The 27,637-nt window shown below is 45.3% G+C and overlaps 1 protein-coding gene across 1 annotated transcript in view; it reads left to right on the plus strand.

Moving 5' to 3' along the window:
• Window positions 1-17,032, plus strand: part of XKR6 (XK related 6) — a 271,546-nt gene extending 254,514 nt beyond the window's left edge. The window contains exon 3 of the mRNA XM_025185363.3: window positions 6,739-17,032. Coding sequence (XP_025041148.3) covers window positions 6,739-7,703 — 965 coding nt within the window. The 3' untranslated portion in view covers window positions 7,704-17,032. The remainder of the gene's footprint in view (window positions 1-6,738) is intronic.
• Window positions 17,033-27,637: the final 10,605 nt, after the last annotated feature.

Raw genomic sequence — 27,637 nt, forward strand, 5'->3', positions numbered from 1 at the left:
AAGGGATATGGGAATTGCAATATCGGACCACAGGCAGGGTGTGTCTAGAGTACAGGGTTTTTTTTGAAAACCAGTGGCCTGTTCTTGAAAAAACTTCCCCTGCGTCTAGACTGCTGCCGCGTTCTTTCGAAAGTAAATCAAAAGAAGGTGGCAGTTTTTTCGACCGGGGAAAACCTCGTTTTATGAGAAAGAACACCTTTTTTCGAAAGTGCTCTTTTGAAAAAAGGCGCTATATAATGCAAACTGTTCTTTTTCGAAAGAAAGCATCCAGACTGCCTGAACTGGTTGTAGTCTCTTTCGAAAGAGGCTTGCAGTCTAGATGTAGCTCCGGAATCCAAGTAGGCAGGTGTCCTTTCTCCAGGAGCATCCCACAGGAGGCAAGAAATCAGAGAGAGGACAACTAATTGGCAGCGTTTTTTCTTCCCGCCCTTCACTAAACTACATGTCTAAACTATGTGGCTCTGTCGATGGAGCCATGTAAACTAGTTTACCCGACATAGTCAATGAAGCAGGGATTTAAATAATCCCCGCTTCATTAAAATAAACATGGCCGCCGTGCTGTGCCAATGATCAGCTGATCCGGCACAGTGTGGCAGTCTAGACACGGATCTGTCGGCTGGGGAAGCCTTTGCCGATTGATCCCGTATGAAACCCCCATTGGCTCCTCTTTTCCCCTTCCTCTGTCACTCGCTGCTTTTCCCCTCTATCTCTCCTCCCCTTTCCTGTGTGGGTCGGGAGGGACCCACCCTCAAAGGTGGGAGTTGAAGCTGCCCAATGCAAGTAGGAGGTAGGGTTGCCAGGTGTCCGGTATTGACCTGGACAGTCCGGTATTTTCACCTCCTATCTGGTAAAAAATTCAGAAGATATCAGATACCTACATGTCCGGTATTTACTGATATTTTCCCAGCCAGGAGGCAAAAATGCCAGGTGCTTACCTGGTTCCACAGGGAGCTGTCTGGCCTGTAGCAGGAAGACAAGAGAGCCTCAAAAGCCTTTCTTAAACAGACCACGCTGGTTCTTTTCTCATTTTTTGTTGTTGTTGTTGTTGTTGTTGAATAGCTCTCGGGGTAGTCAACCTGTGGAACTCCTTGCCAGAGGAGGCTGTGAAGGCTAGGACTATAATAGAGTTTAAAGAGAAGCTAGATAATTTCATGGAGGTTAGGTCCATAAAAGGCTATTAGCCAGGGGATAAAATGGTGTCCTTGGCCTCTGTTTGTCAGAGGCTGGAGAGAGATGGCAGGAGACAAATCGCTTGATCATTGTCTTCGGTCCACCCTCTCTGGGGCACCTGGTGCTGGCCACTGTCAGCAGACAGGATACTGGGCTAGAAGGACCTTTGGTCTGACCCAGTACGGCCGTTCTTATGTTCTTATGGGATCCTTTTTTTTTCTCAACAACTTTGGTCTCCCCCCTTTTTTTTTCCTCAACAGAATTCTTTTTCCCCAGTGGGTATTTTTGTGGGGAAAAGGGGTGTTTGGTATTTTTGGTTAAACCATCTGGCAACTCTAGGAGGTGACCCTGGCTGAGGAGGGACTGGTGTGGATGATGACTCAGAACCTCCCCCACCCACAATAACTGGATGTTGGATGTCCAGTCAGGAGAGTTGACTCGACATGTGGGGCCCCCTTTTTGACTGGATTTTCCAGTCGAAAAGCAGGCCGCTGGCCACCCTAAGGGGAGTCAGAAAATGCAGATTGGCTCCCTAAAGTCCTGGTCCAGCCCCATGAATAGGAATAGCCACTGAAGGGGAGTGGAGGTGTGATGCAGCTAGTGAGTTCTGGTCCGACTACTTCCCCTTTCCTGCCCCTGGGCACAGCCACACCCAGCCAGACGATGGAGTCTGCAAACGCGAGGGCAAGTGCATTTCTCAGAGGTTCAGCCGGCTCTGTAATGTCACATTTAATTGTCTTTGTTAGGCATTCCCTCTCGCTCACAAGTTCATTGACCATCCTCTGCATACCAGTAATTTTGCTTTTCTCTTCCGCAATGTGCACAAGGATTTGCCACCCTCTTTTAATTCAGACTCATTTTCCACACACAGCCCCTTCAGCTCTGCTAACAGTTACCCAGCGGTTTTCACCGGTGTACCCCATGTGCATAATAGCCCTTCAGCCTGGCGCCGCAATGTGAATTACGCAGACTTTTATTGGCATCGCCTCAGTTTGTTCTCAGCCTGTTCTCTGCCAAAATGTGCTTTTCTGGAGGTTAGTTTGTCCTGGGCATGCTCTATATAAAACAATCAACTTTCACATAGACCACGAGGAAAAAAACAAAACACTTCAACTTTACAAATATTAGAATTGATCCTGGAGGAGTTATTGCGTCATTTCGCCTGCTTTTTTAAGGGACAGGAGGAAATAGGATGGTGCATTTTTGGTCGCCTGTCAGTCGGGGGACAGGGCGGGGGAGGAGGTAGGAGGGATCTACACCGAACCCTGGACATTTTGCTGTGTGGTGTTTTGAGTTATTTAGCTTGTGTTTTATGTTGGGCAAGAGAGACTTGCTCCTTTCCCCCCTTGATACCACTGACAGCCCCTTGCAATCTGAGTCTGTTAGTCTTCACCACGCATTCTTGACCCACCTCGCTGCCCCTTGCCCATAAAGGGATGGGGACGGGAAGGGCTAAGCTGTGGTGACATGAGACTTTGGTGGCCATTTTGTGGCTGGATCGGATCGCTTGATCTTTGTTTTTTTTTTTGTGTTGTCGCTGCGTGATTCAGTTTGGTAACCGGGCCGGGGGGGGGGGTCTGTTTATTATTATTAAAAGACCATCCAGGGCACTGAGTGGGGGCTATTTTATCAATCCAAATAAACACAGTAAATATTGACTTTAATGGCCCCCTCTCCTCTCTTTTCTTTCTGGAGGATTCTTTGTGGAGTGCCATACACCTGGGCGTGGGAGATATTTATTTTGTATTCATTCATTCATTTATTTATTTAAATATGTTTACCCCACCTTTCTATTTAAAATATTCAAGGCGGCTTACAAAAACTAACAAACAAAATACAGATATAGATATATATATATATTTAAAATATGAGAATTTAAAATAGGAGACCCCAGAGGGACATAACCAGCTAAAAACATATAGGCGACGTCTACACTGGCATGATTTTCCAAAAATGCTTTTAACGGAAAAGTTTTCCATTAAAAGCATTTTCGGAAAAGCACGTCTAGATTGGCAGGATGCTTTTCCGCAAAAGCACTTTTTGCGGAAAAGCGTCCGTGGCCAATCTAGACGCGGTTTTCCGCAAAAAAGCCCCGATCACCATTTTAGCCATCGGGGCTTTTTTGCGGAAAACAAATCTGTGCTGTCTACACTGGCCCTCTTGCGCAAATGATTTGCACAAGGGGGCTTTTGCCCGAATGGTAGCAGCACAGTATTTCCGCAAGAACACTGACAATCTTACATGAGCTCGTCAGTGTTCTTGCAGAAATTCAAGCGGCCAGTGTAGACAGCTGGCAAGTTTTTCCGCAAAATCAGATGATTTTGAGGAAAAACTTGCCAGTCTAGACACAGCCATAGAGAGGAGGAACACACACACACACGGACTCAAATGTTAATAAAAGCACGGGTAAAAAGGGTGGTGTTAGCCTGACGCCGAAACAACGCTAGCGTTGGCGCCATGCGAATATCCCGAGGACGAGAATTCCACAGCCTGGGAGCAAAAGCTGAGGATGCCCTGTTCTGCGGAGATGTTATTGAAGACGTGGCGGGGGAGGAGGACAAGCAGGATCTTGAATCTGTGAGGGAACTGCTGAGTGGGCCTAGGTCAGCAGAAGGCAGTGTGCTGAATTCACTAGGAGCCTGTCGGCTTGGAAGAGGCACAGGACAGGGGACGCCGTGCTCAGGAGAAGCCCGGGGTTAAAGCAGCGGTGGGCAAAAGGGTTTCCGGGGGCAGGATCCGGCCCGCCTGCTGCTCCCCCACCGCCAGGCCTCAATTGGCTTGGGGGCGGGGGAGCATGCGAAGCCGCCTCCCACCGTGCCAGGAGCACATGGCGCTGTGAAGCACCACGCACTGCTTGCCGGGCTGGAGAAGGCTTCGCACACTCCCCTGCCCCCAGGCCCTGATTGACATGAGGGCGGGGGAGCGTGCCAAGCATCTTCCAGGCCATGGGTGCCTAGTGGGAAGGGGGGACAAAGGGGCTCCCCCACCCCCAGGCCAATCATGGTCTAGGGGGTGGGGTAGCCCCGCTCCTTCCTGTTTAAGCCCCGCCCCTTCCACGGTGACCTGGGGCTACTTCAAAAATTTGTGAAGTGGCCCCTGGGCAAAAATTATTGCCCACCCCTGGATCAAAGGAAGGAGGTGCTGTCTGAGGGGGACTGAACTGCGGCAGCAGAACATGCTACTAAGAGCTGACTGGGGACACAGGTTGATGCCTGTAATAAGACTGGGGCGGTGAGGGCAAATCTCTGTCACGCCCAATTCAGGGTGTGTCTTCACCCAAAATCCTGCAATGTGCGGATGGCCCACCCCCTCCCGCCAATGAAGCCACTGGGTGAGGAGGGCCACCGGTGCCTCCCAGGAAGCCCACAGCAGCACGCAGCACGCCGGTGTCAGGCCAGCGCTGCCCAAAGGGCCGGTGAACCGCATCCCCTCTGAGGTGTGGCACGTTCTTGCCTCCCGCTGGGCTCACTCGGCGTTGGGCGCACACGGCCCCTTCAGAGAACAGGCCCGGACTGAGGCTCTGAACCCCGCCGCCCTCCTCGTGTTCACTCGCTCCGCGGGAAGGAGAAAGCCACGGGTGACATCTCACAATACCGGGATGGCTTTGAGTGCCATTGACTTGGGATTTTCAATCATAGGCACGCTGGGTATGTCCATGGATGCCAGCGCCGGAAGGCGTCCATTTAATCTCCAACAGACATACCCACGCTAGCGCCGATGCACCGAGAACAGCGGTGGAGACTAGGGATGTACAATTTGGATTATTTCACTAATCGAATAGTCAATCGACTTTTCAACTAGTCGATAAGGGCACTTCTGCCTTTGAAGTGTAGCAACAGCCCCTAGGGGAACACGGGACCAGCGGGGCTCTCAAGCAGTCTCCAGCTGGCCCTGGACTGCACGTGGTCTGGCCCCAGGCTCCATGTGGTGCTGCCGCTTTGAAGCACCGCCCATCTCCCCCCTTGCTGCCTCTTTCTGACAGAAGCACCGAGGGGGGCGGGAAGCGACTAGTCGACTAGTCTGTCGACTATCCAATAAGCATTTGCTCATCGAATAGTCAACTAGTCATTCACATCCCTAGGGGAGACACGGTGGCTTGAGCACCAGACCGGGGCTAGTCACACATGTATGAACCTAGAGCATGGGTCCCCAAACAGGGGGGCCTGCCCCCCGGGGGGGGTGAAGAAATTCTGGGGGGGGGGCACGAGGCAACCCAGCCCGCCCCCAAGAAAGAGCCTGGTCTGTTTGTCCGCTCGGGCTGGCTGGGGCAGATTTCAAAATGGCCACCTTAAAAGGGCAATGCCTTCTCTGCTCTTAAAAGGCAAAAAAAAAAAAATTCTCAACAAGTTTTGCTGTTTTTTTGGTGGGGGGGTGAGCAATTCTCAAAAATCAAAAAAGGGGCATGATGCCAAAAAGTTTGGGAACCATTGACCTAGAGCATGGGCGGCGGGTAATATAGGGAAGGGACGGCAATGCCTTCCCAAAACTGCCCACCCTCCCACTGCCAAGATGCCCTCTTTGCTTACATCTTCCAGCTCCACTTTGGGATCTTTGTAGTGGTCCACTGATGCATCATGGCCTACTGGCCCCTCTATGGCGGGACTGACTTCTGCATGCCTAAGTGGGAGGAGATACTCTTCCATTTTCTGCTGGTTCCTGCTCTGCTGCCCACTGGGACAGTGAGACTAAGGGGTCTCGGGATGTTCAGAGGTTTGGGGGGAGGTAACCTGGGTCGAGGGCCAGGTTTGGCTCCAGAGGCGGGAAGGTTGCAGAAGGGGCGGGGCCTCAGGTGGAAGGGGCGGGGCTGAGGGTTGTGTTCACGCACCACCCGTGATGTAGAGGCTCAGATGGGCTCATACATGGAGTGGCTAGCCCATCCCGAATCTCGCTCCATCATGGCCACGCTTCTGTTCTAGCGCACCAGCTCAATCAAAGCTAGCACAAGCTAACAATTCTGCCTCCCGACCCCAGCGCAGACATACCCACAGTTACTTGGAAACTGGCCATTCTGTGTCCCAAAATGTACCCGCCCCCCCACTCTGTGTTTAAGTAAGGCATAACAGCCCGGCCTTGTATTACACATTTAGCTGTACCTATATGACTCTTCAATACAGCAGACACCTTTTAAAACACAATCTGGAACAGAGGAACTTAAACTCCAGCTACGAACTTTGGATCCAGGAGATCTGGATTTCAAACATCCAAAAGGTGTTGGATCTGCAAGTGTGGAGTAGATCGTTGTAAGAACGTAGACAGTTTGCGAAATGCAGATCCAGGGTCTAATTCCAAACCCTCCTCGTTAGCTCTGAAGGTTTGGGGGCGATTCAGTGTGGCGGGAGGTTTTTGATCAGTTGGATCACCAATATAAAATACAGCCATGCAGGTGTCAGGTAAAGGCTGGGTGTTAATGGTTCCGATGTTGATATTTCTGCATTTCTCTGCTCCTCGACATGTTTGCCATGTGTGGTACGTTCCTTGCTACCATCTACCGTGACGGTAGAGCAGAGAGTGAGCAATCTTCTACATCTGTGCTATTGTTTGACTCTGTGGATTTGTGTCTTCTGGCAGGTGTGTCCTCTGTGGCGTCCCTCATGTCCCTGGCTTGGGTGCTAGCGTCCTATCACAAGCTGCTTCGGGACTCTAGGGACGACAAGAAGAGTATGAGCTACAGAGGGGCCCTCATCCATCTCTTCTGGCGCCTCTTCACCATCTCATCCAGAGTTATCTCTTTTGCCCTCTTTGCTTCCATCTTCCAGCTCTACTTTGGGATCTTTGTAGTGGTCCACTGGTGCGCCATGGCCTTCTGGATCATCCATGGCGGGACTGACTTCTGCATGTCTAAGTGGGAGGAGATCCTCTTCAACATGGTGGTAGGGATTGTGTACATTTTCTGCTGGTTTAATGTCAAGGAGGGGAGGACTCGATACCGAATGTTTGCGTATTACACCATAGTGTTGACAGAGAATGCTGCCTTGACGCTCCTTTGGTATTTTTACAGAGATCCTACAACTACTGACTCCTATGCCGTGCCAGCACTGTGTTGTGTCTTTCTTAGCTTTGCTGCTGGGATAGCTCTGATGCTCTTCTATTACGGGGTGCTGCATCCCATGGGGCCGAGAGCTAAGATTTTTGCCAGCTCCTGTTGCGCCGAGCTGCTCTGGGGCATCCCTTTGCCTCCGGAGGCGGAGCCCATGGCATCCGAAACGCCTGGGTACCAGGGGGGCCAGGCCACGCCCACCAGAGCGGTCACGGAGCAACAAGAGGAACTCACGGCTGATACTTGCTTGCCCGTTTTCCAGGTGAGAGCAATGGTGCCATCTACTCCATCTGGGCGAGCCTATTACCCCGAAGGCCCCCTCATTAAAATTGACATCCCAAGAAAGAAATATCCTGCCTGGGATGCTCATTTTGTAGACAGGCGGTTAAGAAGAACTATCAACATTCTCCAGTATGTTACCCCCACCGCTGTAGGTATTAGGTATAGAGACGGACCTCTCTTGTATGAATTGCTACAATATGAGTCTTCACTTTAAAGCTCCTTTAAAAAAAAAAAGTAAAAGAGGGGATCTTATTTTTGTTTACGGTAAACACAGATCATGAAACAAACACAAACCTTCAGATAAGCTTTCTTTCTGGCTGCTGTATGTATAAAAAAAAAAGATAATCTCTATGTTTTGTAAGTAAAAACAAAAAGAAAAACTTTTCTTTTGTTTTTTACACACAAGAAACAGTATTTCAACTTCCACACCTATGATCCACAGGTGGAACCACGTCAGAGTTTTATATCTTACACCAAGTGTAGAACATTCTATATGGGATTGGTGCTGATTGAAAAATAAAAACAAACAAACAAACAAACAAACCTACAACTGCCTTATGCCCTTAGAGGTGCTGAGTTTCATTAAGTACTGTCACCTTTCTCATGCAAAACTCTTGGGAGATTTTATGCCAGGAAAAATTTAAAAACCTAAATACAAAACTTAAAAAAAGAAATAAAAAAAAACAAGAAAACAACAACAAAAGAGAAACATACAAAAGATATTGCTGCTCTTATTGGATATAGGTGAACAAGAAAAATATCTAAAGATGAGAAAGCAAAGCAAGGAAGCCCCAAAAGACCTTGAATCTTAGATGGTTGACAGAGACGATCAGGGCTGTAACAGAATTTGGCAATGTGTTTATAATATAGTTTGGTGACCACGTATGCCAGCCAGATCAAACCATGTTATAAATGCAGCCCCCTGATAAAATTGTTTCCCTAGTGTCAAAGGGCCATATGTGACAGTCCGCTGGACTCTGTTTGCATCAAAGTCTCATAGTAATACCGTACCTGATCCCACTCAACACAGTTTTATTCAGCGTAACTCCATTAATTTCAGTGGACTTACACCTGATTCACACTGATGGGAGTGGGCCCAGAAAAAGGCCTTCCATCTGGATTTCTGGAAAATAATTCTTCTAAATTATACACCAAAATATAATTCGAAAGTAGATTTTCATATATCTAATAAAATATTTCAGTAATAATAAAACTCAGCATAGTAGCAAAAAGAAAGTCAATTTAAAGGCACAATACTTGATCGGTGACTGGCAAAATAATTTGGCCTACTGTATCATTTTAAGGCTGTGAAAAGGCATACATGTATTATTTGTAATATTGTGTAAGGCCTGTTATGTCTCATTCAGCGTGAGCCTTAAAGTGATAGTAAAGCATTCTGTTTTGTTTTTTTGTTTTTTGTTTTTTAAAAGGGAAAAAATTAGGATAAAATCTTCAAACAGTAATAACTTGTAACTGACGCTTTTCTAAAGATGATTTGGTGCTTTGTATTTTTGTTGATGTTGTTGTTGTGATTTAGCTGAGAATTGTTTAACTCGGTGCATTCGGGGAACCACTGATAAATGTTTTATGTCACCCTCTGCTGTAAGTACATGGCAAGAAATAACACCATAGGAAATCGAGAGCGTAGCAAGATCATCACCGTTTAGCTTAAGAAGTCTCGCTGCAAGGAGATGCTTCGACCTTCCTTGATGGCAAATCTTTAGAAGGATATCTGCTAGAGGTCTGAGACATTTCCAGATAATCTTTTTGGTGCGCGAAGGTATCCATTTATTTATTTCTGTGTTGAAGTTTCTTTGTTTCCAGTTACATCATGGGTGGTGTATATGTAATTCCATTTTTGGTTTCAAGAGTATTGCTCCTTAAAAAGAATAGTCCCATTCTGGGGCATTTTTTCAACCCCTGTACTTCGGGGGAGGGAGGGAAACAACAACAACAACAAAAGATATTTTTAAGTGAATACTGTAGTACTTTCTGTGTGTGATTGCAATTTTTTATTCCAGAAATACTGTAACTGTCTAGGGTGCAAAATTCCCATGCTGATCTATTCTGAAGAGAATATCAACATGGGGAAAAGATTTTTTTTAATTACGATTATGATTTTTTATTTGATGAACCCTTTTTATTAATTACAGTAGGTATTTAAAGAAACTAGTACACGTTTTATATAACAGTTTTAAAAAGCTGAATGCTTTCTTCACCTGAATATACCTGAATGGAAACCATTTTTTTCAGTCGGCGATGCTATGTGCTGGGTTCTGAGTGCCGATCAAATATTTCACAGGCCTCTCTGTGGAGGGGAGGGCTTATTACGCCAAACTACAGACTCACAGCAAAGTTTATAAAAAGCCAAATTGTCACAGGTACTGTAATTCCCGGTCGCTCTATTTCTGTTAAATGTTTCCAGGCTCTGATTACAACCTGGCCGATGGCCACATTTTCACACGAAGGGTTGGATTCGTACTGTTTTTCCCCTCCCTAATTAATGGTCCGTTCTTTTGTCAGAAGAGATTTCATTTACCGTCTTCATTATTTGCGGCACAGAACCATGTCACCGGTCAGTCATTTTCATTGCATTTCTTCTCCAGTCCATGTGACATCTCCTGACAAATGAGGTAATTTTGTGAAGTGAACTTAATGATTGATATCTGCCTTCAGGTTGCTAGCTGCAAGTTCCCACTCTTATTGTAAGGACTGGCCACATTAGAGAGGCATATGGACTGCCCATTATCTGTGCTAAGCCTGCCAAATAGAATCACAAATCATAGAACTGGAAGGGACCTCGAGGGGTCACCTAGTCCAGCTCCCTACTCTCACGAGAACATCCCTGATAGATGTCTATCCAACCTGCTCTGAAATATCCACAACCTCCCTAGGCAATTTATTCCCATGCGTAACCACCCTGACAGGAAGTTTTTCCTAATGTCCAACCTAAACCTCCCTTGCTGCAATTTAAGCCCCTTGCTTCTTGTCCTATCCTCAGAAGTTAAGACAAACAATTTTTATCCCTCCTTCTTGTAACAACATTTTAAGGTACTTACAAGCTGCTATCATGTCCCCTTTCATTCTTCTCTTTTCCAGACTAAACACATCGGCTGTGTCTACACTGGCATAAATTTCCGGAAATGCTTAAAACGGAACAGTTTTCCGTTATAAGTATTTCCGGAAAAAGAGCGTCTACATTGGCAGGCTGCTTTTCCGGAAAAGCCCTTTTTCCGGAAAAGCGCGTCTACATTGGCCACAGACGCTTTTCCGGAAAAAATCCCCGATCATCATTTTCGCGATCGGGGCTTTTTTCTGGAAAAGACTACTGTGCTGTCTACACTGGCCCTTTTCCGGAACAGTTTTCCGGAAAAAGGACTTTTGCCCGAGCGGGAACAGCATAGTTTTTCCGGAAAAGCAGCTGATTTCTTACAGTAAATCGTCACTGCATTTCCGGAAATTCAAGGAGCCAGTGTAGACAGCTCGCAGCTTATTCCGGAAAAGCGGCTGCTTTTCCGGAATAAGTGGCCCAGTGTAGACACAGCCATCCAGTTCTTTCAATCTTCCCTCAGAGTTCATGTTTTCTATACTTTTAATCATTCTTGTTTCTCTTCTCTGGACAAGACCAGGCATTTCATTTTTTACTCCAAATATTTACCATAAACATCATTATTAGAGGTTTACTCTAATAGACACTGACTCTTTGCTCTGTGCATCATCTCCTTTGTACAGAAGTTACTCCTTAAAGCCCTTTCCAATGCTGCTCTTCTCTACACTTGAGCCGATTTCACAGGCATAGTCATTAAAGGTGGGAAAAATCTTCTCTGTCAACTAGTCCATCATTCCAAAGGAGGGGCGTGTGGGGAGAATTGCAAGAATTGCTCTGTCTCAGCCTATTTGAATGGCTCCGATGCGGGGGCTTCCCCCATTTCTATTGCAACTAAGTCTCAAGTTATGGAACACTCGGTATCTGGTACTGCTTCAAGTCATCTGATGGCCTCTCTCCCGTCCCTAGACATCAGTAAAGTCACTCACTGTAAATGTTCCAAGGGGTCCTGTCCTCCTTCCTGTTAGATAGGCGGACAGAAAGATAGATAGCTCTGTCATAGGCAAGAGAGCCAACAGAACTGTTGGGCCCCTGTGCAAGGTGGGACAGCTGGCTCCATATTCCCAGAAGGGGTGGAGCCTCGCATGGAAGGGGCGGGGCTGGGGCAGCCAGCCGTCAGCACTGTGCTGCCCATCCTACCAGTGTGCTGCGCAGCACTCTGGCGGAGATTTAAAGGGCCCTCGGCTCCAGCCACGACTCTCCAGTAGTGGTGATGGCAGCCAGGAGCCATGGGCCCTTGCCCCCTATTGGCGGGCTTTAGCATAGGTTCAGAAAAGACTGTGCGGGTCACATGGGCGGGTTCAGAGGGTGGCTCCCACTCAACTTGGGTGTCAGCGCTGGCGACTCCCCACGCCAGGCAGGAACAAAAGCCGAAGCCCTAATGATTTAACCAGTTCCTGAGAATGTTCGGTGATGGCGCCTTGACCGCGGGGCCGACAGCCCCTTTTGCTCCCCTGTCGGTGAGCCTGTCCAAGTCCAAATGACTGAGACCTTTGCGACTTGCATTCCTTCCTCCGTACGTCGCTTTGGCTCCCCAGGACTGCACAAACAAGACTGGCTCCTTGCAGAGGTGTGGCTGAAAGGGGTGCAGTTCTCCCTCCATACGTCTGACTGCATTGACCCTCCTTACGCCTCCGGAGTGCGAGACCCCTGCATGCCTCCCCCCACGCCCCAGAGCATGCGCTTGGACTCCCTGCGGCAGGAAGAGACAGGAGCAGTGGTAAGCTTGAGAGTTTGGGTGGGGCTTGGCTCGGGGGGTATGGGGGAAAGGTTGTTAAAGAGGTGTGGTCTCTCAGGGTAGGGGTGTGGCTTTGGGCAGAAGGGGCGGGGCTTGGGCTCGCCTTCCCCATCTGGGCCTTGACTTGCTGCCCATGCTCTTGGGAATACTCTTATCCGACATTCCTGAGATTAGGCGTTTGCTTCAGATCCTTGTGGGCCAAGGGCCTTACTCCTCTGTGTTCTGTCTGATGCTGTTATTGTAAGTCTCTTCACCCTGCCTCTCCTTTTCCCAAGCCGGAGGCACTGTACAGAACAGGAACCCTTTGTCTGACCTTTGTCAGTATCGAACCCCATGCCTCCTTCAGCTTTAAAGTGCTTCTCTTCTTCCGAGTGCCCTTTGCTTATGGTGTCCCCTCCATTGATGGTTGAATTGTTTCCCTTTTTGATCCCCCTGCATCTCTGTGCTCTGCATGGTAGATTAGTTAGCATCTTCCCACCTCCCCCAGTCCCTCCAGAATTGGTTTTAAAAGGCTGGAAAGAGCAACATTGAATCCACTGTAGTTCAGAAATCTGTCAAAGTTCAGAAGGCTTCAGACGCATGCAGTCCAAGCAATGAATTAGTGATTTATGTATTGATCTGGCATGCTCATGGGAAGTTACACGTGTATATGCTCCATCTCCTTCTACTAGATCATATAGGGTGGCTCTGGTCGGTTCCCTCTACAGCTTCCATTCACGGAACATCTTTTAGCTCCGAGGCTGTGTTCTTTAGTGCTGAGGGCCATCCGCTCCATTAATGATGCTGACACCCATCGGGTGTTTATGTCTGTCAGTTTCTAATGTGCCCAGTATCTGCATGCATCTACCCTGAAGACGCATCTGCCCATGACCCTGTCATACTTCGCTGCACATGCAAGATTTGCATCTTTTCTAAATGTACCCAAACCAAGTTGCCGATGTGCAGCTGTCTTACATGATTGCCAAGAGAAAACGTTGGCAGAACACCGATTTAAAGGTCAATATTTTAATAGCTTATTTAGGGCTATTTAGCCAGGTCGACTCATTCATTTCTCCTGCTGCCAAAACCGGTGAACGTTTTTTGGATTTTAAAAAGCAAGGTAGCTGCAATCTCACAAAACAGTCCACCCTCAGGCTTAATCTTGCATCTTGGAGAGACTGTGAGCTTGGTCCTTGTCACAATGAAAAGGAAAATGTTACCTTTGATGACAGTGTCTTTAAAGCATGAGATTCGCTTCACAATTTATCTCTGTTTCCATTCCTTACTCGGAACATGCACAAAACCAACCGTCATGAACGTTCTTGTAGCAGGATCACCCCCCTTCAGAAAATGTGGCCGAATGTGGCTCCCACCGGGTTTGAATGAAAGCCGGGATGTGCTTTGAAAAGGAAAACTCACGACTGTACATCTGTGAAGCCTTCTAGTGCCTGCTTGCTGTGCCGCTTATTGCAGGAGGCTATTTGGAAGCTGCCAGGGTCTGTGGGAAATTGTGGAGGCAGGCTTTTCCCTGGGGTACCTAGTCTTTGGTGAGTTGTCTGCTGGGCTCGGTTCTACTCCAGTTTGGTCACAACAAAAACGCATCAGCTGAAGGATGCGCGTGTGAAAACCAAGGCGGTGGATTTTTTTGTTTTCCATACTGGTAGGCAGTCGAGGCGATGTATGCTTACCTGCAAACTTTTCTGTTGCTGCTGAGTGCATGCTGTCCTTCCAACAATTGTCCACAGCCCTGGCGTTTCTGGGGGTGGGGAATAGCCCCAGGGTGCGATTGTTCTGTGAGGGATTTTTCCCCTTGGTGCTCAGGTGTATTCTGGTGCAGAGACTCTCAGCCAAGGGTGAATTTGGAGGTTCTGAAGCTATCCCAAATAAACGTGGGCAACCTTTCACTGTGTGCAGAATGCATTTCCACACCATCAGGTACAGGCTCTTGCACTTTTTTCCATGAGCGCACTGCAAATTGTTTTGTTGTTCTTCTGTGTTTAAACGTGGAGATACCACTACGGCAACGCTTTTCTGTTATGCAGTGGGTTGGGAAGGGGGGATTGCACCGAACCGAATGCCCGTCTGCATTCAGCCCGTGTCCGTTACTTAAAGCTGGAGCGCTAGGGCCGTTGGTATCGTGTTAAATAAAACAGCAGATCGCTGCATTTGTTCCCACAGGATTTTCACTGATGCGGAGGTTGACAATGTATGCACTATAAAAATCGTTGTAAGGGATCGGGCCCTCAAAACACATAGCCCAATTGGAAGCCGCAATAAAAACAAATAATCATGTTGATGAAATAATGCAGAGGGTTGTTTCCTGTTGCATATTAAAAACATTTGCAAGCTGTCAAAACTGAATGGAGAATAAGCAGTATTTTCCCATCCCTTTGGGACACATGCAGCCAGGTTGCTGTCCTGGCCAACCTGAGATGTTATACCATGCTGAGTTCTTTGGTGTTATGTATTGGTTTGTTTGTCAGATGGTATTGTAAGGCCAGGGTGGAGAGGGAACATGGTCAAAAAAATTGTAGCAGATGATGGGGTGACAGGACTCTTGGGTGTTATTTCCAGCTCTGCCACAGACTTGCTGTGTGACCTTAGGCAAGTCACTTAACCTTTCTGTGCCTACAGTTTACCCATCTGTAAATGGGTGTAATAATACTTACCTACCTCACAGGGGTGTTGTGAGGCTTAAGTAATTCTTTGTGAAGCACTTTGGGGACAGGTGCTGTGAAGTGCAAAGTATTATTATTACTGGGTTTGTGTTATTGGGAACGGAAGGGCAAAGGTTGTTTTACAATGTGGCAAAAGGAAACCGAATTATGCAGTACATGTATGGGTCCAGAAAGCTGTCTGAAGTCTTTTCTCTCCCCAACAGCCAGGAGCGGAGGCTGTTGTGTGTAATCTAAATAGAAAAGCCTTGCTTTCTCGATCATGTGTAATAATGCCTTCCTAGCACTGTTTGCAATATTATTTTTGTACACAACTGGTGATTATTTCATCTCTCTTTCTGGAAACTTGAAACTCAAAGTCGATGAAATCATTTAGAAACTGGACAGATTCCTTAACCGATACTTGAATTTTTGGAAGCTGTACTCAGCTTCCATCTGAATACAGTGAAATACTTGCTCACGCTGCTTTGGAATAGCCTTGACTTTATTTGGGAGGCTGGTACGCTTTACTCAGCATATGGGGGACAGCAGAGGGTTATTTGGTTTTTTTTGAGGTTTTTTTTTTTTTTTTTTTTTTTGCCTTTAAGTTTCTTGACTGCCTAGCACAATACTAATCACAGTTTACTCTGTTCTACAATAGCTTTTGGAGAACTATATTTCCTTACACAAAGAGCGGAAAGACTAAAGAGCGGAAAGAATAAAATAGACACATCAAAAACACTGCACGCTGCAAATGGCTCACGTCCATTTCTTCTCCAGGTGCTTGCTTTCAAGGAGTAAAAGCGATGTAATGCCCACTGAAACTAGAACAGGGCCTTTGTCCGGCGAAACTCCCATTGACATGATGAGGAGTTTTGACTGAGTCTTTGGACCCAAACCAGATTCACCCTTGCTGCAACTCCATTGAAGTCAGTGGAGCTACACCGGGGATCAATTGCTTTCAAACCCCAGAAGGAACTCCGTTAATTATTCTGAATATCCTTATTAGTACAGAGAGAGAGAGGCAATTTTTACAAAACAATTTGTTTGTCTCGTATCTAGATTTTGTGAATTCTAAATTTCTGGCCAACTCTAAGCATCATTCTGTCAGGCCACTGTTGTGTAAGTATGGAGGAGCAAGGAGAGTTAGCCGTTGGTTTATTATAAATTGATCTGGGGGGCAAGGGGATCCCCTCTGATCCAGCACTCCTTACTCAGGCAAAATTCCCATTGTCTCGCCCCTGAGTCAGGACTGTAAACTCTGTCCCATCATGGGTGTGCTACCAGCTTTGTCGTACCGGGAACTTGGAGGAAGAGAGTATGCAGCTAGGAATTCCCTGCTCCGTGACTTTGGGGCCAGTCTCCCAACAGTGGAGAGGTCTGACTCCCATGGAAACAGACACCCATTAACAAACCCAGAAGCCTCGTTAGTGCAGATGGGCCTCTCACCGCTCATGTCCCCGGCCATTTATTTTCTCTGGGGCACTCGCTCAACGTGGTGCTGCTGAGCCGAGGCTGGAGAGGACGGTAATGTAACCCCTTGGGCCACGACGCCCGCATCTTCCAAACGCTGGCAGGAAAACGGGCATTTCCTCTCTGGTGGCCTGATACTTTGCTTAAACATCCGTGCCTTTAAAAGGGGTGGCCTCCGACGGGCTTCAGGGGGCGTGACATGGCACCAAAGTGGGTGAAGGGTTACGTGGATCTCATCGAGAAAATACATTTAAATGTCTGTTGCGTATACCTCTCCTTGTCAGCCCCCTAGTAAAAGAAGCAAGTTGTCTACAGCACAGGGAGTGTCAAGGGTATTCTATAACTGAGGAGATGAACAAAGTTTACCTTCTAGAGTTAAGTTCTTGGCAAGTACATTGTTTAACAATAAACTTAGCAGGCCATGTTCAATATTGGCTGTTTTGCATTTAATTGAGTTGAAGTAACTTTGGCTATTTTAAGAGCAAAGGAAAAAGAAAGAGAACCTACTGTAAGTTCCAACTTTTCAACTCCATTAGTGAATGGAGATTGGTAGAATGAAGTTTGAGGGTCTCTTTGGTGTGTGTGTGTGTGTGTGTGTGTGCGCATGTATCCATATATATGTGTGTGTAGGAGCACACATATATATGTTTTAATATGTATGTATACATTTTGAATTCAGAAGGGCTTTTGGAGATGATGGAGAGGAATGTTTCAGGGTTGGAGCATCAGCAATGTGGGGGCTTCAACAGGGCTTGAAATAAACATTTTTTTGAATTGTTCTTTTTAAAAAAAAAAAAATCTCCTGGGCAAAAGGGGAGGAAGGCACGTCCATGGTCCAAACTCCAATTTGGAAATGTCTTTTGTTAAATAAGCATGGAAGCCAAGTTCAGGGAACCACACAACTCTCGACGCTGATAGAAATTTTGTGCACCCCCAAAATTTCCCATGTGCAGAACATGCAGTTTCAACAGCGTGTTGCAAGTTTGGCAAGGAAGAGCATCTTCTTTTCAACCGCAGTTCTCAATCAAGTGTCTTCCCCCTTCCCCCTTTTTCTTTTGAAGTATCTTTGCAAAGCAGCATTTTCATTTGGCAATGCTGACTCATTTCATTTCCTAGAATCCCAGATCTGGAAGGACCCTGAAGAGGTCATCAAGACCAGTCCCATGCAATCATAGCAGGACCAAGCACCGTCTCGGCTGTAAGTTGACATCCACCTAGTTGACAATTGCGGTTTCAGTGTTTCTGATTCAAAGCTTTTTGCAATATTTTGCCATAAAACGTCTTGGTATTTTGGATTTTTAATAGGACTGAGGCTGGAAAGTAATTTTGCAAACGTCAAAAATGTGCGTGAAAGAAAGATTTCATACATACATCACTGCAGATATTTAATTACAGCTTAGACAGACATCTATCAGGGATGACCTAGACAGTGGTCGGTCTTGCTGTGAGGGCAGGGCACTGGACTTGATGATCTCACAAGGTCCCTTCCAGTTCTAGTGTGCTATGATTCTATGACTCTATGATTCTAGTCCAAGCAGTCGCCAGGTAGCGCGGTAAAGTCGAATGATTCTGTTCAAACAGATGGACTCACACTGCCGTAAAACCAGTGTGAAATCAGAATCAGATGAGATTACAGGACCTCTACACACACACACACACACACACACACACACACACACACACACACACACACACACATTTAAGAATTCCAGAAATAAATCCTCATCGAACGATGCACTCACATACTATCCTGACTGAGTTGCATCACTGTCTAGCACATCCTGCACTAACTCTCCAACACTGAGTGCCATAAAGAGGACTGAGCCGTCAATTGTACAGCCTGAGCAAAGAGTTGGTGGCTTTTAAAATGTTGCTAAAATCCACAGTAATCCTATTTCTAGGTTTGAAAGCAATCTGAAAGCAGGGTGCAAGAAGATCTAGAGTTATTCCCCTCTGTACCACAGACTTGCTGTGTGATTTGGGGCAAGTCCCTGAAATCTCCACCCATTTCCCCAGGTGCAAAACAGGGTTAGGGATAGCTGCCTACAACACAAGGGTGTTATAATAATTCACTGATTGAAGTGAATTAATGTTTGGCACGCTGTCAAGGTCCTCGGCTGCATACACTCGCACAATCTTTTCAATTTTAACCCCAAGAACAGCCCTGAATTTTTGTACCACTAGAAAGCTGGCACATGTCTAGAGAATAGCACAAGTTGATATTTCTATTTGAAAAATGCCATTTTTATTCTGAACATTCAAAACCGGGACAATGTTCCTCCGCGTTAGCCCTCAGACAGGTCTGGTTCCAAAAGCACAAACACCATAAACACTAGACGGTAGGTAAACTGAGTCAGAGTAGCTGACAGAATCAGGACTCCTGGGTCCCTTTTCCTGCTTTTACCGCATCGTTATTAGAATTGTTACTTATCATTTGTAGGGTGGGAACGGTTGAGGGCCTCAGTCAAGGCTAGGACCCCATTCATCATCATAGAATCCTGGAACCATAGGGCTGGAAGAGACCTCAAAGGCCATTGAGTCCAACCTCCTGCCAGAGCAGGATCAACCCCAACTCAAACATCCCAGCCAGGGCTTTGTCGAGCCAGGACTTTAACTCCTCTAGGGATGGAGATTCCACCCTTCCCTAGGGAGCCCATCCCAGTGCTTCCCCATTGTGTTAGGCTATGTCGAAACACAAGAAAAATATGGTCTCTGTCCTCCCAGAGCAGACAGTGTAATTTTACTCATTGTCTGACCTTGGACAGTCACGGATGGGCTCTCTGCCGGAGCTATAGAAAAGCACATGAAGATGCTGTGTCCTTTACACACTGGATAAGTATTTAATCCAGGATAGTAAAGTGCTTTGAGGCTTTAAAAGGAAGGGGACAATAGAATTGCCCAATGTTGTCCAGGCCAGCGCTAACAGGTCAGAGTAGCACATCGCCTCCCATTGCTGTCGCCTTGGCGGATCAGGATAGGGTCCAGTTGGTCTGGATTCAGGTGAGCTTGGAATTCGAGTAGGGACATGGCTGCCCATGCCAGATGTCATACCAGACCGGAAACGGGTGCACTTCCCCACCCTTTGTGTCTTGCTTCCATTGGTAAAGCAGTGGGTTGGTGCAAAAGGTGGGCAAGCAGGGTGGATTTTTAGCAGGACATCTTTTTACAATGAAATTAGGGAGGTTAGAGATGGAGAAGACATAGCAGGTCATCAAGTGCACCCCCTGGATCCAGTTCAGGATTGTTCCTCACCCTCTGTTCTCCAAAACTCAGTCCCGGATGGTTTTAAATGATCGAGAGAATGGGGTTCTATTGTAAGCAGCCCTCGTTGTCCCTCCCTGGCGCTCGGTCCACGTTTTCCATACAATTAATTGTATTGTTGCGAATCGTACGACATCCAGTTGTGTTGGCATCTGGAATCTTGCCTTAGCGACTCTGTAGGTCTTGGTGACTGATCATAATGGACCATCCTCCGTTCTGATGCCAATTCAATGCACTAAATGAGAATCCAATTTCCGAGCTCATGTTGCCCTTCAAATCCTTACGCATTACAATTGGCTGGCAAAGATCTCCATCACAAGAGAACACACCTCCTTCAGGATTCCCAACCAGGGCCAAGTATTGGTCCACAGTGGCTTCCAGTGCAGAACTTGCTCCTCCAGCACAAAATGATCCAAGTGGCAAATACCAGGAGGGGTCCAGAAAAGCATATTTCAAGCCCTGTCCTTGGCACCCTGTGTTGGCATTTCAACCCATTTCCACATGTGTGCCACCAAGTTCCATGCGTAGCTCTTGGTGATCATTGATTATTCCTGGCAGCTCCCCTATTGTTTGAACTGACCAAGCGATCATGTGACATGGGCTTAATTCTGCTCTCGCTTACATGTGAGCAACTTCGCTGACTTCCGTGGATTTGCTCTTGATCTGCTGTCATTTAGCTGAGGATAGAACCTGGCCCATTAGCCTTTAATCTGAACCAACCTGCTACGGTTTCAATAGGTCAGAAAGGGTGGGCTAAGTTACAGCAACACAAATGCAAAACTGGTGCTATTCCCCGACTCACGGTGCCTGTGAATCTTTTGTTTTATTTTTAAATCACCAAGCAATTTCCTTCCTTGTAGGAGGTCACTTATTTATGCAAGTTACATTTGGCATGAGTTAGTCAATTACTTTTTTCCCTGGATGGTTCTGAGTATGTTCTCTGTCTTATTCCTTTGGCTCGCCCCTTTATTTAAAGATATTTGGGGTCAGGCGTGCCTATGCCGATGCGTGTGTGACTTGATCGGCAAAAGAAATACAGCGAGGGCCAGATAAAAAGTCTGCTGTGGTAGAGGTTTTGACTGAATGAGGAGTGCATAAGGACCGCAGTAAAACTAAGGTGCAGATTTCTGACCTGAGTGGAAATTCGGAGTGACTTCAAGACCTTCCTTTGTAGCACTCTGGTGCACGAGAGGGTTGTACGTTTCAGATATGATGCTGCACAGGGAAGAGAATCTCCTTAGGTTTGTTGAGCACCTTCAATGTACATTTACTGACTGAGGGAGCTCAGCACCTATTCGCAGGCAACTAGTAAGATCAAGCCCCTAAGACCAACAGATACTTCGAACATCATTGCTTTAAAAAAAAATAAAAAAAAAAATTGGCTCTCTCTCTAGGAAGGACGTTGAAATCCAAAGTGCTAGATAAGTGTTCTCAGATTCAGTTAATGTTCTCTTTAAAGGCCAAATTCTGTTCTCAGATGCATCGTGGTACTGCTAAAGATGAATTAATTCCACCAAAGTCATTGGTGTGACCCTGAACCTTGCACCAACTTTTATTGAGATCAGAATTCGGCCTGGCCCTATGTGTCCTCATTAACTCGGAAAGCCCTTAGTGCGGGTTCACCATGGCAAGGTTAGGGCAGTGAAGACAGACAATTAACTTCTCAAAACCTTGTGGTGCCTTTTCTTGTGGTGCTTACCGTTCACAGAACTCCAGTCAAGGCAACCACTAGCAGGAAACTACAATGCCAGTACTTTTCCTCTGTATTGCGTGCCAGTGCAGTAACAGACTTTAATGTATACATATATAAATATAAATAGATAGATATAGCACTATAGTTATAATTCTATATATATAATTGAGGTTCTGATGAAGCTGCATGGGGAATCGGCCATTCCTCTGCAGAAATACTTACTACTCCAGTGAGATTAACAGCTGTCTGATGAGACTCAACATCCTGTAGCGTAAAATCCATGGAAGGACTTGCTTTTCTTTGCGTGAACTGTGTACTTGTTTTCTCTCTCCTCTCACCTCCCAAACATGCTCTGTGAAAGTTGCTGTTTCTTGCAAAATATTTGTCATCAGCCTTTACAGAGGGACCTCCCGATCAACGGAGACCCACGTTCTCCGAAGACCCTCAAGAAAGATGAATTGAAAGGACCCAGCTCTGTTCACACTGTTGTCAAAGGTAGTTCTTTGGTTGGTTTTTTTTTTGGTAACATCAAAAGGGGCTTGGTTAGGCAGAGAGGGCTATATCCCAAGATCTTATTCTGTCTGAGCATCTACTCAGTCACTAGAATGTCACATATTATTGTTCCATGAGGGTTTGCATATTGAGAGAACCACAGACAGTTTCAGCTGATGGCCAGTTGAATCACATTTCAGAGACAGCAACTTAATCTACGTTTCTGTTTAAATGTTCCCTTTTCTGTTGGGGCCAATCCAGTCCTGCAGCCCTCCCATGGAGGTAAATGCAACATGTTTTTACTCACATGCGTATTTCTGCCAGCTCTCAGTGGGAGTTTTGTCAGAGCAAGGACTGCAGGATTGGGTAGCAGGCCACCTTGTTTTCCCGTCTCTGTTGATACCTTAAAGTCTTGCCGACAACACCCATGGTACCATTTCAAATGAAAGGATGTTGAGCGATGCTATTTTCTACTAAAGGGAACAACACCAATAATACTGTAAAAGGTGCTAGAATCAAACCTCATTTTATATACTTTGGTTCTTAGAGAAAAAAATAATACACAGAATTCTTCCTGTGCAGCCTTACTGTAGATTGTTATAACCGTTTATCCAAAAAACAAAAATTTTAAAAAAACGAAGAGAAAAAGACAAAAGCGCAGAGATGCTGTATAAAGTGTAACAAAAAAGAGACTTTCCTATATAAATGTAAATGATCAGACATATTAAAACGCACTTGAGGCAGACAGCAAGCATGAAAAGCTTTTGAAGTATTTTTTTAAAAAAATACATCACTGTCATTTAATTTGACTTGATGGGAGGGTGAAAGACCAAGCTTGCTGCTTTTCTGCATAATTTCATTGTTAATGTTGAAAAATGAAGGGGACGCAGAGGTACAACTAATTAGCAACAAGTGATCCTAGAAATATTTTTGTCAACAGATGTTTTTTATTTGACGATTATTACCAGTTGGACACTCTTAATTTCTCAAATGCTTTTGAAAGCCTTGTTGTCTGCCATTGGTGTTTAGCATATAACTCTTACCTCAAGACCGTTTAAAAAAGTCAATTGTTTTTTCCCATCTCTGGAAAATTAACAAAAACAAAATCAACACCAACAAACAGACAAGGTAGTGACTGAATGAAAGAAAGAGAAAAAAGAAAAGAAAGACGTTAAATTACAGGTTTGGTGGTCAAACCAAACCACTCCTGGTGCTTTCTCCCTTTTTATGTTGCTAAAGATCAAAATTACACGAGATGGGTTTAGACATGTTTATGGTTTTAGGATGTAGCAAAAACAAATGTATTTAAGAAGAATACAAATGTGCATGGAAAAAAAAACTATGATGGAACATTTAAAGAATGGCTGTTTTAATGTCAGGTGTTTGATGTTAGCATGTGTGTGTGTGTGTGTGTGTGTGTGTGTGTGCTGTAAATATCTTTTCATGTGTGATGTGTACAGTTGACTGAGGAAAAAAACATATGGAACCGAACTAAAAAAAAAAAAAATAATCAGATGCTATTTTATCAGATGATGCACTTTTTCACCTTGATGAGAAGCCACTGTTCACAACTATGCAATCTTCCAGTTTCTCTTTCTCTGTTCTCTCTTCAACCTCAAATTTCCAAACTATGTTCCATATCACAAACCGTTTTTTTCTTTTGTACAAAGAAACACAAAAAGTTTCAAACTCTGGTTCAAGGTGAGAGTGCTACAGTGACTTTTCTCAAATTATAAGAGCTAACAAACAGACAAACAAATGGGGTGTTTTTTTGTTTTGTTTTGTTTAGTTTTGTGTAAAGGAGATTCCAACATAATCCTCTTTATGTTCAGTAAGTGAACTGATGTTTTCTACACGTGCCAGGTTTTTGGTTAATTGTTTGGGGGGGTTTCTTTTATTCCTTTTCTCTCCCTTTGCTTTCAGAACTTTAAACAACAATCTGGTTTTGTATTGTAAGTATTGAGGGGGTGAAGACAAAGGCAAAATTTGGCTTAACTTCAAATGTTTTAATACACGTGTGTGTTATATGTATATAGTTTTCTACGTACAAATATTTGACACACTTTATAACGCACTTTACGACTTGTATAAAGTTGTCTAAATGGAAAATGTAGTGGATATTATCTTACTTTTAGATAAGAGAGTTTTGATTAAGAAGAGATCAGATTAATTAGAATTAAGTGTGTGTGTATATATTATATAGGATGTAGTATATAATATATATAATACATATGTGTATACACAGAGGGAGAGTATATAATCACACATGTGCATATAAAATATAATTTTCTTGTTCTTTAAGTTTACCAAGCCATTTTAAATAGCCTGTTTCTATAGGGTAAGCATATTACAAAAAATGTAGCCATATACTCATGCACCTTTGGGTTTTTTAAGTTTACATGGGAGGACAACAGTGAAAGTCAGGGGAACATTTCTGAGGAAGCAGCATTGTCTAGTCTGGAGATCTGGCTGTCGTTCTTCAGTCTGCCACAGACTTGCTGTGTGATCTGGGGCAACTCACTTTACCTCTCGGTGCCTGTCAAATGGAAATACAGGTTGAACCTCTCTAGTCCAGCAATCTGGTCTGGCAACCTCTGTGGTCCGGCATGATTCGAATTAGCTGGATGCCCGCTTCTCATGGGGTGTGTCCAAGTTTCCTGCCGTGCCGTTAAGTTCGTTTACAGCCACCAGTTCTGGCTCTCGGTGTTCTGTGCTGTTATTTAGCTCTAATTTACCTGTAAACATCTTCTAAGAGCCCAGTAAGCAGTGGAAGTATTGGTCATGCTGCTAGACAATATTGACCTCTCGTAGTCCAGCAAGTTCTCTGGTTCGGCAATAGTCAGATCCCGAGAGAGCTGGATAGAGAGGTTCAACCTGTAATAATACCCACCCAGCCTCTAAGCAATTTGCACTCCCATAAGGCCTTCCGCCTATAAATCCTGCATGATTCCAATTGATTTCAGCGGGAGGTGAATCTGGCCATATCATTGCTCGACGGTGAAATCTGGGTTGCACTGAAGTCAGTGGCAAAACTCCCACTGGGATCAGTGGGATCAAGATTCCACCCATGAAATGCAATTGAAAATCCTTCCCCTGCTTCATCATAGTCTAGCTAGGTGCGGGATATGAATGAAGCTTTGCAAAGGGACTGATGGAGAATTGAACAGAATGTCACCTAGCATCTAGGAGACAGGTGAACATAAACCAAGGAGTGTGAATCAGCATAGACCCCCACCACACTGGGAAGTACTTGTGTCCTCAAGCAGTCTCGTTTATTTCCACTCAACAGCAGAGAGTGGCAGAATCTGGCCCTGCTTTTTTATGATGCTGCTTGTTTGGGGGTGTGGAAACTGGGAGCAAGGGGAGAAATGTCTTTCTTAGGGGATCTTTGAGAAAACTTGGTGACAATACAAGACACGTCCCTGTTTGCAGAAGCACTGGAATCCTGCTTGGATGGGAATAGCGTTGTGTGATCTTGACTGAAGCTAATGGGAACTGCCTGCTCTCCATACCTCTGCAAATGAAGCCGATTATATTTAGGGGGCTACATTGAGCCAACCGAGTTTGACAATTTTGGCCCAAGTCTTCAAATGTTATCTCTTTATACAACGTTAAAATTGCTCCTCACCAGTCAGCTGCTCGGGCTCACGCACTGAGTGCTCTGAAAAACATTTCTTTAATAGAAATATAGAATTGGGAGGAGCCTCAAGAGGTCACCAAGTCCTGTTCCCTGCCCTCACGGCAGGACCAAGAGCCATCCACATCATCCCTGATAGATGTTTGTCTGACCTGCCCTTTAGCAAATGGAAGTCCTAAATATGACTCTATTTGTATATTGCACTGTTAGGCTGTGTCTAGACTACATGGCTCCATCAACGGAGCCATGTAGATGAGGGTTATAGGCAAAGGGAAATTAAGTGGCGATTTAAATAATCGCCGCTTCATTTAAATTTACATGGCTGCCGCGCTGAGCCGACAAACAGCTGATGAGCTGTTTGTCGGCTCAGCGCGCTAGTCTGGACGCTCCCCTGCCAACATCAAAGCCCTTTGTCGGCAGCCCCGTTATTCCTCGTGGGATGAGGTTTACCGCTTCATTTCCCTTTGCCCAATAAACAAATCTACATGGCTCCGTCGACGGAGCCATGTAGTGTAGACGTACCCTGAGAGTGCAGGGTCACAGAAAGTATCAGACTATGTAAGGTGAGTGGCTCTCAGCCTTTTCAGATTACCCCTGTACCCCTTTCAGGAATATGATTTTTCTTGCGTGCACCCAATTTTCACCTAACAAACTGCTGGCTGACAACATCAGATATAAAAATACCAAATCGCACTATCACTGAAAAATTGCTTGACTTTCTCATTTTTACCATATAATTATAAAATAAATCAATTGGAATAGAAATATAGTACTTACATTTCAGTGTATAGCGTAGAGAGCAGGATAAATAAGTCATTGTCTGCCTGAACATTTAATTTGTGCTGAATTTGACAGTACTTTTTATGGAGCTTGTTGTAAAACTAAACAAATATCTAGATGTGTTGATGTATCCCCGGCAGACCCCAATGTATTTCCAGTATCACTAGCTGAGAACCACTTTTTTCCTTGAATTATATCATATATGTATTAACTCTTACTTCTACATTTGTCACCTTGTTATTTAGATGCCGTAAGTTTCATATCAAGCTTTTACTATTATGCTACTAATCGCTTAAGGGCTAAATTCTGGCATTTGCACATTTGGGGGTCAGATCATGCCTGGATCTTGCAGCAAGAGCCTTCGTTTTTATTTGCTCCTTGGGCTTAGGGGATACAGGAGTTGTTAAGCCTATGCACAAATCAATGCTGTTGTTATTTTTTCCATTCACTTTCACGCCTATAAACACAACACCTGTTGCCACTCCTTTAAACTGCACAGCTGAGAGGAGCCCAGCTGAAAAGGAGGCCAAGAGGCAACTGTGCTCCAGTTAGCAATTTTCACTTACGCTGTAAGGAAAATTGAGGACACCGTGAATCACCAAATTTGGCAAAAAGAAAGCTAGAGGGCGAGTGTGATGCAAACTCTTAACCCCATAATTTGAGCTATTTTAATTTAGTTTGTTCTAATTTCTCAGAAGGGGAAAACGGCAAAACTCTAATCTCTGGGCTTCACCAACAAAGTTGTCTTGAGAGAAATAAATACCTGCGACCAAGCTTTATATAACCGTATATTTACTCAGTTTTCAAAACACACACAGTGGAGCACAAGTACATCTCATGCACACAGTGCACCACCAATAGGATGCTCATTCAGAGCATGTCTACACAGCAGCGTTATTTTGGAATAACATCCGTTATTCCGAAATAACTATGTGAGCATCTACATTGCTAGCCCGTTATTTTGAAATAATGGGTGGCTTATTTTGGCGTTTGTAAACCTCATTCCATGAGGAATAATGCCTCTTCCGAAATAGCTCTTGCGGAATTACAGTAGTATAGACGCGCCACTGCTGCTACTCTGAAATAGCTCCTCCTCCAGGCCATTCAAAGTAATTACATCCCAGTGCTTCTTGGGGCTCTAAATCAAGGTAGCATGTCCACATGAAGGGAGCCTACCTCAGACTAATTTCCAGGCTTCCCTGTAATGTAGACATGCTATTTCGAAATAAGCTATTTCAGAGTATTTCTTCCGGAGTCGCTTATTCCGAAATAATCGTGCAGGGTAGACGTAGCCTCACTGTTCTCCCAACGACTTACATACCTCATGTCACAATG

The sequence above is a fragment of the Pelodiscus sinensis genome, chromosome 3 (genome assembly GCF_052426305.1).
Source record: "Pelodiscus sinensis isolate ZL-2025 chromosome 3, ASM5242630v1, whole genome shotgun sequence".
Taxonomy (NCBI): domain Eukaryota; kingdom Metazoa; phylum Chordata; order Testudines; family Trionychidae; genus Pelodiscus; species Pelodiscus sinensis.